Source organism: Triticum urartu, chromosome 1A, assembly GCF_056163025.1.
Source record: "Triticum urartu cultivar PI428250 chromosome 1A, HENAU_Tu73, whole genome shotgun sequence".
In the NCBI taxonomy this organism is placed as follows: domain Eukaryota; kingdom Viridiplantae; phylum Streptophyta; class Magnoliopsida; order Poales; family Poaceae; genus Triticum; species Triticum urartu.
Genome location: NC_141873.1, coordinates 450162277 through 450178692, shown reverse-complemented (window position 1 = coordinate 450178692; position 16416 = coordinate 450162277). Strand labels below are relative to the sequence as shown.

At 50.1% G+C, this 16416-nt stretch overlaps 3 protein-coding genes across 3 annotated transcripts; 1 reads left to right on the top strand and 2 right to left on the bottom strand.

The window, feature by feature from the left end:
• Window positions 1-9209: 9209 nt before the first annotated feature.
• Window positions 9210-9880, bottom strand: LOC125517605 (uncharacterized). The gene is made up of 2 exons (XM_087524857.1): window positions 9753-9880; window positions 9210-9587 (listed from the first exon to the last, which is right to left on the bottom strand). The coding sequence occupies exons 1-2, from the start codon at window positions 9756-9758 to the stop codon at window positions 9387-9389; spliced, it is 207 nt and encodes a 68-aa protein (XP_087380983.1). The 5' UTR covers window positions 9759-9880; the 3' UTR covers window positions 9210-9386.
• Window positions 9881-11997: 2117 nt separating this feature from the next.
• Window positions 11998-13201, top strand: LOC147991657 (uncharacterized). Its single transcript, XM_087538760.1, has 4 exons — window positions 11998-12102; window positions 12216-12528; window positions 12620-12801; window positions 12920-13201. The coding sequence occupies exons 1-4, from the start codon at window positions 11998-12000 to the stop codon at window positions 13199-13201; spliced, it is 882 nt and encodes a 293-aa protein (XP_087394886.1).
• Window positions 13202-14629: 1428 nt separating this feature from the next.
• LOC147991656 (uncharacterized) lies at window positions 14630-15476 on the bottom strand. The gene is made up of 3 exons (XM_087538759.1): window positions 15220-15476; window positions 14913-15116; window positions 14630-14648 (listed from the first exon to the last, which is right to left on the bottom strand). The coding sequence occupies exons 1-3, from the start codon at window positions 15474-15476 to the stop codon at window positions 14630-14632; spliced, it is 480 nt and encodes a 159-aa protein (XP_087394885.1).
• Between the last annotated feature and the right edge of the window lie 940 nt (window positions 15477-16416).

The window sequence follows — 16416 nt, the reverse complement described above, 5'->3', positions numbered from 1 at the left end:
CGCGAGCTTGTGCTCCACGCCGCCATGCCTCCAACTTCGTGGATCCGCCTTCCTCCCTCCTTCGCCTTCGAGATGCCGCCGAGCGGGGCCCTCGAGCTCTGGCTGCAACACGCCGACTGTGGCACCCCTACAACTGGAGCGGAGGTCGCGGTCGTCGCTCCGGGCAAGGTCTTCATGACCCGGGGCTGGGGTGAGATTGCCCGTGTCTGTCACGCGGACGGCGCCTTGGTGATCCATCTTGAATATGACGGCGCCTCCTTGATGTTCTTCAAGGTCTTTGATGCAGAAGGACGCCGGCTGGAATGCTGCCCTAAGGGAAGCGGCAGTGGTGATGAACTGGCGGGGACCAGCCCCGCCCATTGGTCCTCCTGCAGCTCCTCAGGCAGCAACGGAGGGACTGAGGGCTTCAGCGGCTCCCCCGAACTCCTCGCGTCCCCGGAGACGAGCGACGACAGCTACGAGCCTCCGAGCTCGCGTCGTGCTCGGAGTGGGGCAGCTGCATCAGGCCGCCGAGGCCACTGATCTGGATGGGATTGGCGCCGGCGCTGGGCAGCCCACTGTTGATGATGGCGTCGCCCGGGGAGATGCTAGCAAGTAGCGTTCCTTAGGGCTAGCACCTTTTGTTCCCTGCGAGGAATTAAAGCAACACCCCGCGGGGGTATGTAAGGCGTCTGCCGCGCTTTTTGTAAATATTATATTCTTAATATGAATTGGCGTGAGGTGTCCGTTCTGTCCCGGCTAAGCTCCCCCTTTCTATCCTCACGAGGACTTGGCGCTCTACGCTGACAGGTCCCAGTCCCCAGGCAAGCTTCAGCCGTCGCTGGTATGCCAGGTCGCGATGTCGTGGTCAAGGCCAGGAGGTGAGCGGCCCGAGGTCCGGTAAGAGCCCCCGAGTCACGATGCTCGGGAGGTCCCCTCTAGCGCTCAAGCAATCCTTGCTGGGCGAGAAAGGAAGGTAGCGTCGCTGTGACAGAGTTGCACTGGGCGGGGATTTAGCGCTGCGTTGGTCTAGCTCTTGCGAGGGCGCGACTTATCTTGTGCGTCTGATGTAGCTCCTCGGAGAGGCGCCCAACTCGAGAGGCGGTGGCCGAGGTATTGCTGGGTGAGGCCCTCGCGAGCTTCTTCCCGCTCCCCCGCACTTTCCTTAATGCTCTATGTCCTCAGGTCCCGGCCCTCGAGCGAGCTCAGCCGCCACTGGTATGACATGTCGTGATGCCGTGGGTCAAGGCCAGGGGGTGAGGGCTGGAGAGCCAGTAGGAGCCCATGAGTCGCGATGCTTAGGTACCCCCCTTTTAACGTGCAAGCGGTCCGTGCCGAAGAGAGGGACAGAGAGCTCACGATGCCCCCAACATTGCTCCTGGAGTAGGTCCCGCACACCAATCATGAGGAGAAACAAGGCCTGTCGTTACGGTCGCCGGCCAACCTATGGTCACTCCGAGGGAGCGGTCAGGGCACTGAGGGCCTGGTGAGGCGGCGCCGTGCGGGGCTGCCACGGCCAGAGCTCGACCACTCAGGTTTATCAACGCTGCAGGGACGGACCCGTGCACACGCGCCGTGCCAGAGCGAGCGGCTCTTCAAATAGGCGTCGATCGAGCAGGTGATTAGGTCAGGTATGTTAAGCACATAGGAGGAAATCCAATTTCAAGCAAGCACAGGTAAAAGCGACCACCACTGGGTCGGGCCCGAGCGGCGTGGGGATGATGCAGCCCGAGGGGCGCCCCCAACAAGGCAAATAAAGAGTATAAACAAAATGGATACATGTCGCGGGGACGGACCCATGCGGCCTGGGAATGGTGCAGCCCTGTGGGCGCTCCCAGCTGAAAGTAGAACTCTGAAAGATATCACCTGGTGCTATTGAAGATGAAGTGATGCTGAGGAAGTGAGCGATGCGCGGTGAAGACGTTGGCCCTCATGAGCCCCCAGGCCCAGGGGCCTCGGGAGGCTCCGGCGGCACGTGCAGGTCTTCGGGGACCATCGCCACCTTCGCCAGGACCGCGCGATGCCTGACCTCCTGAGCCTCCAGAATGCTCCTCAACAGGCACTGATGTGCGGCGACCGCGCTCGGCAGGCTGAAGGGCATGCGAACGTAGCTGTGAGGTGGTCCCATGCAGCGCCCTACGGCTGAAGGCCATAGGCGCTCCTGGGACGCAGCTCGGTTGAGCCCTGGTACGTCGACGCAGACGCGCAGTCCTCCATCCTCGCCCGGATGTGGGGCCATGGCAGGTAAGCGGCGGCTGCCGCGCATGACTCTGGACTCTTGTAGCTCATGGGTGTTCCTTGCGATGAACTCCTGGGGGTTTGGTCTCCTTTGACTTGTACCTTCCTGAGGGAAGCGTGCTTGAAAGCACCCCTCCAAGTGGTGCCCGAGCGCCTCCCCCATGACCTTGGCAAGGTTGGCGGCTCTCCAAGAGAGAGCCCCCGACCCTACCTAAGGAGGGCGCCGGGCGCGCCTTCCTATGCGCGAGAGGGCGGCGCCCCCTGATCGGGCGCGAATCCTGACGCAATACCTCCGGAGGTGCCCGCTTCCTTGTGGCTCGGGCCAGGTGAGGTCTTCTTCTTCTTGAGGGTCGCCTCGGGAGGCCTCCCGCTCCTGCGATCTGGGTCTTCGATTGCTGCGGCTTGGAACGCACGCTCAAGCGAGCACACTGCGTCCCTTTCTTCACAGGGTACGGTGATGACTCCACTGCTTCCTGGCATCTTGAGGACATTATAACCATGGTGAGTCACTGCCAAAAACTTGGCTAAGGCTGGGTACCCGAGGATGGCGTTGTACGGCAAGCGGATGTGAGCGACGTCGAAGTCGATGAGCTCGGTGCGGTAGTTATTGCGTTGCCCGAAGGTGACCGGAAGGCGGACCTGCCCAATTGGAACAGTGGAACCATCGGTGACTCCTGAGAAAGGCTTGGTCGGCTGAAGCTGGTCGTACGACACTTGGAGATTGTCGAACGTCTCGACGGACAGGACGTTGAGTCCTGCCCCACCATCGATGAGGGTCCTGGTGACCTGCACGTTGCTGATGACTGGGGAGCAAAGCATCGGGAGGACTCCGGCCGTTTCCGCACACTTGAGCTGGTCTGCGGAACTGAATGTGATCGCGCACGAAGACCACCTGAGAGGGCGCGTGGCCTCAAGCTTGGGAAGGGCTGCATTCACCTCGCGAGCAAACTGCTTGAAGATGCGCTGTGAAGCTGGGGCCTGGGCGCCGCCCAAGATGCAAGCAATTGCACGCGGCTCTTGGAAGCCCCCAGCCCCATCGTCTTGGTGTTGGTCTTCGTTCCTCCTTGGTGGAGGCGGCAGAGGAGGGACGCATGCGTTGCCGTTCGGGTGGCCCTCACGAGGCTGGTCCCTCCAGCCTCCCTCGCGAGGCTGATCCTGCCAGTGGTCCTCGCGAGGGCGGTCACGCCATCTCTGGCGAAGGCCACGGTCTTCCCATAGTCCGCCACCTCTTCCTCCTCCTTGGCCATAGCCCCTGTCGTTGCACTCTGGGCGTCGGCCGATTCGCCCATCTCGCACGGCTCGGAGTTCTTGACATTCGCTGGTGTTGTGGGTGTGGAGGTCGTGGTACACGCAGTACCGTCCGCCCTTGGATGACTCAGGCTGTTCCCTGCCTCGCTTGGTGTCCGGTTCCGCTGCTAGCACGGCAGCCCCCTTGCGCTTCACGTCCTTGGCCTTGAGCTTCTTTTCTTCCGGGTCGGCAGCCGGGAGCTTGAGGAGGGAGAGACGCCCTTCCTCATCCCTGGCGCACTTGGTCGCCAGGTTGAACAGCTCCAGGGATGTGCACAGGTCTTCATGGATTGCTAGCTCTTCCTTCATCTTGACGTCGCGCACACCGTCGGAGAAGGTTGAGATGATAGCTTCTTCAGTTACCTTGGGGATCTTGAGGCGAGCATAGTTGAAGCGCTGGATGTACTTCTGTAGGGTTTCTCCTGACTATTGCTTGATGTGGCGCAGGTCGCTCACGGCCGGGGGCCAGTCGCGAGTGCCCTGGAAGTTGGCGATGAAGCGGGTGCGCATCTCGCTCCAGGAGGAGATTGTGCCGGGAGCCAGGTTCAGGAGCCAGGTGCGGGCGCCGTCCTTGAGCGCCATGGGGAACCAATTCGCCATGACCTTTTCATCTCCGTTGGTGGCTACGATGCCCAGCTCGTAGAGCTGCAGGAACTCCGCGGGGTCCGCTGTGCCATCGTAGCGGAGAGGGAGGTCAGGCTTGAACTTGCCTGGCCATGTGACGTCGCGCAGCTCGGGGGTGAAGTCGAGGCAGCCCGCCGTGGTCACCGGCGCCCTTTGCTGGTGCTGGACTTGTTCTCGCGGGTCACCACGCGCCGCCACTGGGACCAGCGCGGGGTCTTGTTGTGGAGGCGCCGGGGCGCAATCTTGGCGCGCCGGCGCTGGGAGCGCGCGAGCACCTTACCGGGGACGTGGGATCTCTTGGCAGCTCCCTTCTTGCTGCGCAGGCGCCGGACGTGGAGGGTCCCGCCCTGGGGCTGCGTGCCTTGGAGCCAAGGCACCTTCTTGGGGAGGAGGCAGCGGAGGCGTCTCCTAATCCTCGCCCCCTGCATGGGACGGAGGGCGAGGCAGCGAGAGGGACCGCAAGGGGGAGCCCCCGGCGGCACTGGCGAGCTCGGTGATGCGGGCGAACCAGTCCTCGTAGAGGTCGTCGACGGGGTGATAGTGCAGGAGCTCCCGCGCCAAGAGCAGTGAGGCGTGCGCATCCATGGGTGCGCGACGTGCGTGGGACGACGAGCCAGCTGGAGTCAGCGACGGGTGGCGGTGCGGCCATCCCGCCGCACCGAAGGATGCTGGGACGATGCCTGCTGCTCGTTCCCCGCCGAGCCGGTGGCGGTGTTGGCGGCGGGCGACGGGGAACAGCGAGGGGGGCCGCCGACGGGGGCCGTCTGGGCGACGCGAGTGGCGCGAGCAGCCCGGCGCTCGGCGCGAGCCCGACGAGCGTCAGCCATGGACACGACGGAAGGTCACACGCGAACAGCGGAAGAAAGGTTCCGGCGCACCCCTACCTGGCGCGCCAAATGTCGGATTTCGGTTTCCGGCAGACCCTTGAGGTTCGAACACTGGGGTGCGCGCGGAGATCTCTCCCCTACCGATCTATGTCCGATCCACTTGTGCGAACTAAGATGAAAATGATGAGCAACACAAGAGACACGAGGTTTATACTGGTTCGGGCCACCGTTGTGGTGTAATACCCTACTCCAGTGTATGGTGTGATGGATTGCCTTAGGGGCTAATGATGAATAGTATAAGGGAAGAACAGCCTCGTGAGAGGTGTTCTTGAGCTGGTGCGATGAACTGCTAGGGTGAGTTCCGTCGCCTCTCTCTCTCTCTCTCTGCTAGGGTTCTTCTAGATTTCTCTCTCTTTGTCTGCCCGTCTCCCTTGGGTGTCTAGATATTTCTACTCGGTGGTGGCTAGCTCTATTTATAGAGGCCCTGGGCCTCTCCCCGAATAATTGAGCGGGAAGGGCGCCAACAATTGGTCATTTTGAAGGGGAACATCTAGTACAAGTTATCCTGACCAAAGGTGGTCTTCGGTTGCCAAAAGCACTGGTGATGACGCCGTCTTGGGCTCCACAGTGACCTCCGTCCTGCCGCTCTGCTGGTCTTGGTCTTGTTGCACCGGAATGGCAACCTTTGCCCGATGCCTTGTCCTGTGCTTGCTCCCTTTGCACCAAAGGGGAAACAAGGACACTGCACAGGCCGGCGCCCGCCTGGCGCCCGCCTGGCCTCGATCGGCACGGCTTGCGTCATGGGATCCTCGAGAGGTACCCCTGCCTTGATCTCTCCGCCTCCTCGCGAGCCTGCCTGATGAGGCTGCCTCTGAGGAAGCTTCCTGTCGTCCGCCCCGCGAGGTTTGGCCCCTCGCGAGGGTCTTGAGCTTGGGATGATGAAGATGGGCCGCGTTGGGCCCCTGCCTGAGCCAAACCACAGGCCGCAGGCAGGCAAGTCTGGGGACCCCCATTCCCAGAACGCCGACAAAGAGCAAAGGGAAGAAGAAGGGGAACTTTAAGAAGAACAGCAAGCAAGTTGCTGCTCAGGAGAAGAAACCCAAATCTGGACCTAAGCCTGAAACTGAGTGCTTCTACTGCAAGTAGACTGGACACTGGAAGCGGAACCGCCCCAAGTATTTGGCGTATAAGAAGGATGGCAAGGTGAACAAAGGTATATGTGATATACATGTTATTGATGTGTACCTTACTAGAGCTCGCAGTAGCACCTGAGCATTTGATACTGGTTCTGTTGCTATTATTTGCAACTCGAAATAAGGACTACGGATTAAGCGAACACTAGCGAAGAACGAGGTGACGATGCGCGTGGGAAATGGTTCCAAAGTCGATGTGATCGCAGCCGGCACGCTACCTCTACATCTACCTTCGGGATTAGTATTAGACCTAAATAATTGTTATTTGGTGCCAGCGTTGAGCATGAACATTATATCTGGATCTTGTTTGATGCGAGACGGTTATTCATTTAAATCAGAGAATAATGGTTGTTCTATTTATATGAGTAATATCTTTTATGGTCATGCACCCTTGAAGAGTGGTCTATTTTTGATGAATCTTGATAGTAGTGATACACATATTCATAATGTTGAAGCCAAAAGATGCATAGTTGATAATGATAGTGCAACTTATTTGTGGCACTGCCATTTAGGTCATATCGGTATAAAGCGCATGAAGAAAACTCAATACTGATGGACTTTTGGAATCACTTGATTATGAATCACTTGGTACTTGCTAACCGTGCCTCATGGAAAGATGACTAAAACGCCGTTCTTCGGTACTATGGAGAGAGCAACAAATTTGTTGAAAATCATACATACAGATGTATGTGGACCGATGAATGTTGAGGCTCATAGCGGATATCGTTATTTTCTCACCTTCACAGATGATTTAAGCAGATATGGGTATATCTACTTAATAAAACATGAGTCTGAAACATTTGAAAAGTTCAAAGAATTTCAGAGTGAAGTTGAAAATCATCGTAATAAGAAAATAAAGTTTCTACGATCTGATCGTGGAGGAGAATATTTGAGTTACGAGTTTGGTCTACATTTGAAACAATGCGAAATAATTTCGCAACTCATGACACCCGGAACACCACAGCGTAATGGTGTGTCCGAACGTCGTAATCGTACTTTATTAGATATGGTGCGATCTATGATGTCTCTTACTGATTTACCGCTATCGTTTTGGGATTATGCTTTAGAGACGGTTGCATTCACGTTAAATAGGGCACCATCGAAATCCGTTGAGACGACACCTTATGAACTGTGGTTTGGTAAGAAACCAAAGTTGTCGTTTCTGAAAGTTTGGGGCTGTGATGCTTATGTGAAAAAGGTTCAACCTGATAAGCTCGAACCCAAATTGAAGAAATGTGTCTTCATAGGATACCCAAAGAAGACTGTTGGGTACACCTTCTATCACAGATCCGAAGGCAAGACATTCCTTGCTAAGAATGGATCCTTTCTAGAGAAGGAGTTTCTCTCGAAAGAAGTGAGTGGGAGGAAAGTAAAACTTGATGAGGTAACTGTACCTGCTCCCTTATTGGAAAGTAGTACATCACAGAAACCGGTTTCTGTGACACCTATACCAATTAGTGAGGAAGCTAATGATAATGATCATGAAACTTCAGATCAAGTTACTACCGAACCTCGTAGATCAACCAGAGTAAGATCCGCACCAGAGTGGTACGGTAATCATGTTCTGGAAGTTATGCTACTAGATCATGATGAACCTACAAACTATGAAGAAGCGATAGTGAGCCCAGATTCCGCAAAATGGCTAGAAGCCATGAAATCTGAGATGGGATCCATGTATGAGAACAAAGTATGGACTTTGGTTGACTTGTCCGTTGATCGGCAAGCAATTGAGAATAAATGGATCTTCAAGAAGAAGACTGACGCTGACGGTAATGTTACTGTCTACAAAGCTCGACTTGTTGCAAAAGGTTTTCGACAAGTTCAAAGGATTGACTACGATGAGACCTTCTCACCCGTAGCGATGCTTAAGTCTGTCTGAATCATGTTAGCGATTGCCGCATTTTATGATTATGAAATTTGGCAGATGGATGTCAAAACTGCATTCCTGAATGGATTTCTGAAAAAAGAGTTGTATATGATGCAACCGGAATGTTTTGTCGATCCAAAGGGAGCTAACAAAGTGTGCAAGCTCCAGCGATCCATTTATGGACTGATGCAAGCCTCTCGGAGTTGGAATAAACACTTTGATAGTGTGATCAAAGCATTTGGTTTTGTACAGAGTTTTGGAGAAGTCTGTATTTATAAGAAAGTGAGTGGGAGCTCTGTAGTATTTCTGATATTATATGTGGATAACATATTACTGATTGGAAATGATATAGAATTTCTGGATAGCATAAAAGGATACTTGAATAAGAGTTCTTCAATGAAGGACCTTGATGAAGCTGCTTACATATTGGGCATTAAAATCTATAAAAATAGATCAAGACGCTTAATTGGATTTTCACAAAGCACATACCTTGACAAAGTTTTAAAAAAGTTCAAAATGGATCAAGCAAAGAAAGGGTTCTTGCCTGTGTTACAAGGTGTGAAGTTGAGTAAGACTCAATATCCGACCACCGCAGAAAATAGAGAGAAAATGAAAGATGTTCCCTATGCTTCAGCCATAGGCTCTATCATGTATGCAATATTGTATACTAGACCTGATGTGTGCCTTACTATAAGTCTAGCAAGGAGGTACCAAAATAATTCAGGAATGGATCACTGGACAGTGGTCAAACATCCTGAAGTACTTGAAAAGGACTAATGATATGTTTCTCGTATATAGAGGTGACAAAGAGCTTATCGTAAATGGTTACGTAGATGCAAGTTTTGACACTGATCCAGACGATTCTAAATCGCAAACCGAATACGTGTTTATATTTAACAGTGGAGCTGTCAGTTGATGCAATTTTAAACAAAGCGTCGTGACAGGATCTACATGTGAAACAGAGTACTCACCGCGGATGCGCTCGGCGGTAGGTAAGTACTCACTGTATTTGATACTTACAAAAGCCTTGCAGCCTCAGATCCCAAAATACTTTCGGATTAGACCCTCAGATCCCAAAATACTTTCGGATTAGACCACGTTGAGATGCCCTAACTGCACAAATCAGACAACGTGAGACAAAAGCTACAAAACGCTTGTCAGGAATTCCGGACAATTTCGGATGAAAAGAGGATGTAACGACCAAATTAATCGCATTGCATTAAAGATCCACGAATTACGCATCAACAACAGGGGCCTGATCTGGAGGCGCCGAAAGAATTGTGCTACAAGCCGAGCGCAACCACATCGCACAGAAATTCTACATCAGAACATCTCTCCACTTCATGAGACAGACAGAACGGATCCGAACTACTATTTCTTGCCGGCGGCGTTCTTCTTCTTGGCGTCGTCGGCCCCCTGCGTGGCCTGCGCCGCCTTCTTGGCGGTCTTCTCCTGCAGCGCCTTGGCGTCCCTCTCTCGTCGCTGCTCCGGCGTGAGCCCGTCGTCACGGCCCTTGGTCCCCGGCTTCCGCGCCTGCGCCCGCTGCCGGTCCCGCTCCCTCTGGTCGCCGCGTGCAGCCGCCAGCAAGGTCAAGGAACAACACGGACAGATCCAACCAAAACACAACACACACGCACACGGTAACAGATATAAAGTAATAATCCGGCCAATTCTTGACAAGAATCAACGAAAATTAGATGAACAGAGAAGGCGATTTTATTCGCGGTGAAGGATATGAGTCATGGCTGCTCCGAGGTCGAGAGATTTGGGGAACGGGAGAAGGGTTGATGGAGAGAGGGAGGGGGCGTGTCGGGTCGTAGTATAATTGTTGTTGTTGGCTTGACCGGGGTGGGGCGTGTGGCGCTGTATATGTAGGGCCGCGGGGTAGCTTCCGGAAGCGCCTCGGCCTTCTGGAACGTTCGGCGCCGAATAATAAATAAATAAAAGGAGGAGATAAAAACAGAGCCGTCCATCCAGCCTATTGGGCGGTGCGTGCGGGTGACGCGAACTCGGTGCGCGTCACGTGGGAGTTTCCGTGTTCGTTTCCGCCGCGGCCAGGCCAGCTTGTTTTTCCACCTTCTTTCAGCCCGTCCTTCTTTCATCTATACTGATGATGGGCTTTTAGCCCGTGCGCAGGGGGCTGATGGGCGAGAGCTGTGGCCCAGAAGAGAGCTCCTGCTCCGTGCCGTAGCCATGGTAGACCATTTGGTTGTTCACAAACATCGACGAGCCGGAGGTGTTGGAATGCCTCGCAATCAGAGAAGCTCTAGCCCTAGCGGATGATCTCTATATCAAAAAATATCTGTGGCATCGGATTGCAAGCTAGCTGTTGAAGCCATACATAGAGGGACATCATCAGCGTATGGAGCAGTGGTGAAGGAGATCAAACATCACTCTAGTAATTTTATTCCATGTGTTTTTAGTCATGAGTTTAGAACCTCGAATATCGAGGCCCACAAACTAGTAAAGCATGCTTTAACTCTCGGGACCGGCCGTCATATTTGCTTAGGCCACCCAGAAGACCTTACCTTCGTCCATGTAAATATGACGGTTTAATAAAAAGCTTTGCGAGTTTGCCTAAAAAAAGATAGACCATTTGGCAACTGACGCAAACCCCTTTCCCCTTCGATATATTTCAATGGACGTCCCTCCGCTCCAACTATGACGTGTGGGGAATTGACCGGCCCAACTAGACGACTGGGAACCTCCCTCCCCTCCCGGTTTTGTGAAGGTTCTAGAAGCTTCCTTGGGCTGGTTTTGGGAAGCTTCCGACTGTTTTTATTCTTTCTTCTGTTTTCGGTTTTCTGGACAGGTTTTTGTTCCTTTTTATTATTATTTTATTTTTTTCAAATTCATAAACATTTTCAGTTTTGACAACATTTTTTCTTAAATTCCTGAACTTTTTCCAAATTCACGTATATATTTTAAGATATTTTGAACTTTTTCCTCAAATATGTGAAAATAGATATTTTGTGTAAACATTTTACGAAACTCACGAAGATTTCTGATTTTTTTTTCAACTTTTCCCTCAAATTCATGAATTTTTTAGAGGTTTTTGTGGATTTTTTTAAATCTAGGAATTTTTTGAGTCTGTAAACTTTTTTTCCAAAAAATCAACGGTCAATGTCATGTCAACGAGTTAGGTCAACGGTCAGCACATATAGTCAACCGATAACTTGGCAAAAAAAAAACGAAGCGACCCGAGCTAGCCACCAGCTCACGTTGGAGGGCCGGCCCACGCGAGGAATGGCGTGAGCGCCGGGTTGATCCTATTGGTGCATAAGGCGCTACATAGGAGGTCTTGTAGGCCCACAGCGACGGGAATCCTACTTGCCGGGGATGACTTGCAGGGTACGGAACCTCGAAATCACTAATTGAGCAGCGCTCCTCGCAACGATTAGTCGGGAAGCGCTCCGCGCGTGCCAAGTGTCACGCGCGGAGGGTCGGGAGACTTTTCTGATGCGCTCCGCGCGTGACACTTGTCGCGCGCACGGCTTCTCCCGTGTTTTTCGGTTTCTGGTTTCCCTTTGTGGTTTTTCCTTTTTTTCACTTTAGTCCTTATACTTTTAATGTTTTGTAAAACCTTTTGATCTGTTTTGAGATCTGTTTTCTCTCTGGTGTGGGCGAACCGTCGTGGAGCACCGTTCTTTCTTTGTCGTCGTCTTCGTCCGTCGCGGCCGCCGCTCTTGTCGCGTGGTTACGGCGGCCCCTGTCCCGGCCGGCGCGCTTGTTGCCTGGTTTTACGACGGTCCTTCTTTAGCGTCGACCGTGCTTCCCCGTTCGCGTGATCTCCGTTCCCTACCGGTTGCCTTCGTGGGTTCCCTGTTTCCCTTTCGGGTTTCTCTTTTTGTTCCCATTATATTTCCGGGATATGGAGATTTATGGGGTAGTTACGAGTGGGGACTACCAACACTATCAGATGTCAAGTTTCAACTGGGTTTTGTGTGATTAGTTCTTGATAATCATTATGTTTCTTGCAGTTATGGCTTGTCCTTTTTGCCGTATGCCTGGTGGCCCGTGTTCTTCTGTTGATTCTTCTGTAGATGGGTTCAGTGTGGTCCTAGATCGGCGTTGTTGGAGGCGTGTTGTAAGAATATCATTTTATAATTGTTCAATTTTTGGCAGACACTTTTATTTCTTTTGGTGCTGCTCATGCTGTTTAGATTTTGATTATGATCCTTGTTTTGATTTGTTGTGCAGTATGTTCCGTGCAGTGTTAGAGCTCATCTTGCTCGTTACATCGAGGAGTGCAGGGCTTTAGCCATAAGAAGGGGTGATGAAGATACTGATCTTGCTTTTCAGTGCAGTGAGGGTTATTTGTATGGTGTTTTGTTTAGTCATGGTCGGTTGAGGAGTAAATTCCATGGTCCTTCCTCGGAACGATTGGTCAGTGATTATGGTGTTCGTCCTCGTGATATAATGACCATTAGGCTTGAACACTATGGAACATGGATTGGTATTGATTTTTATCGTGTTGGTCTTGGAGATGCGTTGTCTCCATTACCTTCTGTTGGTAAGGTTTATTTTTAAGAAAGTTTTTAGCTTGTTTTATTGCACATGATGATTTTTCTGTTCCCTTGAGCTTGTGTAATTGTATTTTGTAGCTCTTGATGGTTTGAGCGACTCCGAGATGGAGCTTGTTGGGAGTTGTTATTACACCTGTGGTGTTGTTCTTAATTATCAGCAGATGTATTTCATGAAGTGTCAACTATTTGATGATGTCTACATACCGTGTTGTCCTTTTGTTCACATGATTGATTCAATGAATGTTAATTGTCATCATATGGTTAGATTTTTTTCCACTGTTTTTTCTTTGTTTCTATTTATTTATTTATTTTTATTATCTCTTCTGTTTATAGTTTTTAATTTTTGTTCTATTTCTGATAGCTTGTTGTTTTTGTCAAGTTATTCCTGGTATTGTTGTGAGGAGTTTGAAGGAGTTTGTGACTTTTCCTACGACTGGCGTTTTAACCCTTGAAGTTACTTTGGAATCTGGTGATGATGATATATATGTGAGCACTCCTTGCTCCTACTTCATTGGCTTGGGTAGTAGAATGGTGTTCAAACAGGAAGGTTTCAGTGATTTTCTCCAGGCATCGTCTATTGAAGTAAACAGCTTGGTGCTGATAACTTCCAAAGAGCGTGATGGGAGGCTTGTTGTTATATTCAATCTTCTGCCGCAGTGATGTTAGTTATAGCCTTTGAACATATGGTTTTTGTTTAAAAATCTATGCTATGGTTAATGTTGTATTTTTATACGAATTGATATGGACCTAAGAACCTAAGTGTTCATTGCTGTTATATGTTTGTAGAAGAGGTATGGTTGTGCATCTCTTTTAAAGATGTTCTTTTGGATGGATGTTATTTAATTGGGGTTATAGTTTTGAATACAGTTGATGCACGTGTGTTGTTTACTCTGAGGCACGGCCGTGTATCTCTTTTATGTGAGGCACGTGGTTTAAGCAAATGAAGGCACAGAATTGAAGTCAGTGTAGGCATGGTTGTGAGGAGGCATGGGTATACTGAGAGCTACGTGTGTGCAGCGCCAAAGTTGTACGGGCGAGATACTATGGGTTTCATGCGAGAGGCTCGTGTGTGTGTAGGAGGTAGAGTTACTGCTGGTTTTATGTGAGGCACGTGGACTGAGCAAAACGGAGGCATGGAATTATAGTCAGTACAAGCACGGTTGTGGAGGTACGGGTATACTGAGGGACGCATCTGTGCAACACCAAAGTTGCATTGGCGATCACACGTGCGGAGCACGTAGAGTTACTTTGGGTTTCAAGTGAGGCACGTTGATCAAGCAAACAGAGGCACTACAGTCAGTACAAGCACGGTTGTCTGGAGGCACGGTTTTGAACCCACTTGCTGGTGTCAAGATTCTAGAGGCACGGGTGCACGGCAGTAGAGGCATCGGTCCCCATATCTGGTTAGAGGGGCTCGGTTAATGATGCACAGGTGTGTAGTCTCTAGGGTCACGGGTGCGTGGCACCACAGGCATGGATTTAGTAGATACTTAGTGAGTCACGCTTGTAAATAGGTCAGTTGCACGCAGTAGTGTAGTTTTGTGGCATTGTGCAGAACTGGTGTACGGAGAGGAACCTGTGTAAAATAGCAAGGATGTTCTGAATCGACGGAGCGGTGTTTGATGTGAAATGGAGGCAAGGATTTTTTTTCCAATGTGGTTAAGGTAACAAAGTTATCGTCGCTTGTGACTGTGTACCGAATGATCTTCTGCAATATTTATGAATTGCTCATGCCAATGTTTAATAAGCATTGTACTGAGAGTTTACAACGATATCATAACATATTCTTGTAAATGCACGATGCATCTTGTAAAGGTTGAGTATGAAAATTATAATACAATATCATGCGAGATATCTCTCGTTCTATAATCATGGATACAATATATGCTTGCTCAGTACTGGGACATAAGTTACTAATTGCATTTAGACATAACTTACTAATTGCATTTAGACATGCAAAACGTAGTATGCATTTGTACGTGAGCACACCATTGTGTTCAAAATTCAAACGTAAAATAGTAATACAATACACACAACATCTTTGAGCAACAACAAACATATTTACAACATAGGTTCATACAATCCAAATTAGTAAATGAGCACACCACTGTGTTCAAAGTTCAAACGTAAAATAGTAATACAATACACACAGCATCTTTGAGCAACAACAAACATATTTACAACATAGGTAGACATCCATTTTCTCGCAATTTACCAACCACTGTTTCCCTTTCGGCGCTTCCAGCCGCTGGAAGATCCCTCGTCATTGTTCTTACATGGGCGGAGTCTTTCTTTCATTGGTTGTTGGTGGAGGTGACGTAGCCCATTCTTGATGATTAGGATTCTACGGTACAACTCGTAGCTAACATACCTGTCCTTTGCCGCGTACTCAAGGTGTATTGGGGAAAGTGGCTTCCACTCCCAGAACTGGTGCTTCTCCTTTGGGAATGATTTCTTCATGTTCTTGTATGAGGGGTCGATGATGGCCGCTGCAAGGTCGGCCATGGAGTCCCTTTCTCCACCACCCTTGATGCGGAATAGCCTCTGGATGTCGACGTGGTGCTCGTCTGGAATTCTGATGCACGGGCAAGCATGGTCTTGTCGTTCCTGGTGTCGACGCTAGTGAAGTTACCGCTTTCCGTTGTAGGAAGTCAACTAACGCCTGGGAGCGCTCGGACCTGCAGTAGTGGTATACAAGGACATGCTGGCGCATGGAAAGTTGGACGACGGCGATCCCTTGTCGTATGTAACTGCTCTTACGTGTGTACTCGAGGTCGAGGCCGATGAACTTGTTCTTCTCCTCCTTTAGCCATTCTTCGTACTTGTTGATGATCCGCTCCACGGTCCTTGGGTCGTTGGTGTACACCACCTCGAGCACGGTTGTACCGTGGGTAGTGATGTGTTCGGTGAATGTTGTTAGTTTCCCGTCGTCCATGGCTAGAGGTGTGCGGTGGTGAACTGCGGCCGGCGAGAAAATTTCGAGGAAGAGGATGAAATGGAGTCGGAAAAGTGAAAGGGTTGTTTTGTCGTGCAAAAAAGGAAACCGCCAAAGAGCAGTTGCTAGTCACGCGGCGGTTCCAGGCATAGAATTTCGAAATTGAATTTTTTTATTCGTTGCGTGCTGCCTGCGTGATGCATCTTTGGCTGTGATAGTAAACATTTAGCAGATGCATGGTCGTGCCTTTGTTGTGAAACATTTTTTTCAGTTAATAATCTTTCTTGGTTAGGGAGGCACGGTTTTTATGTTATTCGGTGTACAAGTGTGTTTAGGAAAAGTTGAACTGAATATAGTTTGGATTTGAAAACGTAGTCCTGTTTGGTTTTTAATTGAGATATGTTTCACTAGATGGTTTGAATAAGTTTGATAACATCGTATTGCTAGAGGTTTTGAATCACGAACCGATTCTTGTTTCGTTTCATTTTTTGAAAATGAATCTTTTTGTTTTTTGGTTTTTGGAATTGTGAACTTTTCAAAGGATTAGAACTACATTTTTTCGATTGAATCATTTGGATGGTTCAAACAACATTTGTTTTAAAGGATCATTCCTATGGTTGAAACAGCTAGTTGATTGTCTGTAAGAGCTACACAAGTTGCAAACGAATATTCCGATAGTTCAAGCAAGCACATGGTCCATACTAGTTAAATTATTCTACCATCCAATGTAGCAAACTTATAGTAATCAGTGTTTTGCTCCTGGAGGCATCATGATGAAATGAGCGTTGAACATTCTAGGAGATGCACTGTTTGCTTCCATTTTACGTGCTGGTTCCGACGGAATCTACATGATGCGCTGAATGATGATGGACACAGAATGGTCATTTCGCTCTTTGAAAGTGATTAGAACAACGTTCTTTTCAACGAAGGATGCAGCTGA

Coding starts and splice junctions, on each gene's coding strand:
- LOC147991657 (XM_087538760.1), top strand. CDS start 11,998: ATGGCTTGTCCTTTTTGCCGTATGCCTGGTGGCCCGTGTTCTTCTGTT. Junction 12,103..12,215: donor GGCGTTGTTGGAGGCGTGTT/GTAAGAATATCA, acceptor TTTGTTGTGCAG/TATGTTCCGTGCAGTGTTAG. Junction 12,802..12,919: donor ATGTTAATTGTCATCATATG/GTTAGATTTTTT, acceptor TGTTTTTGTCAA/GTTATTCCTGGTATTGTTGT.
- LOC147991656 (XM_087538759.1), bottom strand. CDS start 15,476: ATGGACGACGGGAAACTAACAACATTCACCGAACACATCACTACCCAC. Junction 15,117..15,219: donor CTTGTATACCACTACTGCAG/GTCCGAGCGCTC, acceptor CCCGTGCATCAG/AATTCCAGACGAGCACCACG.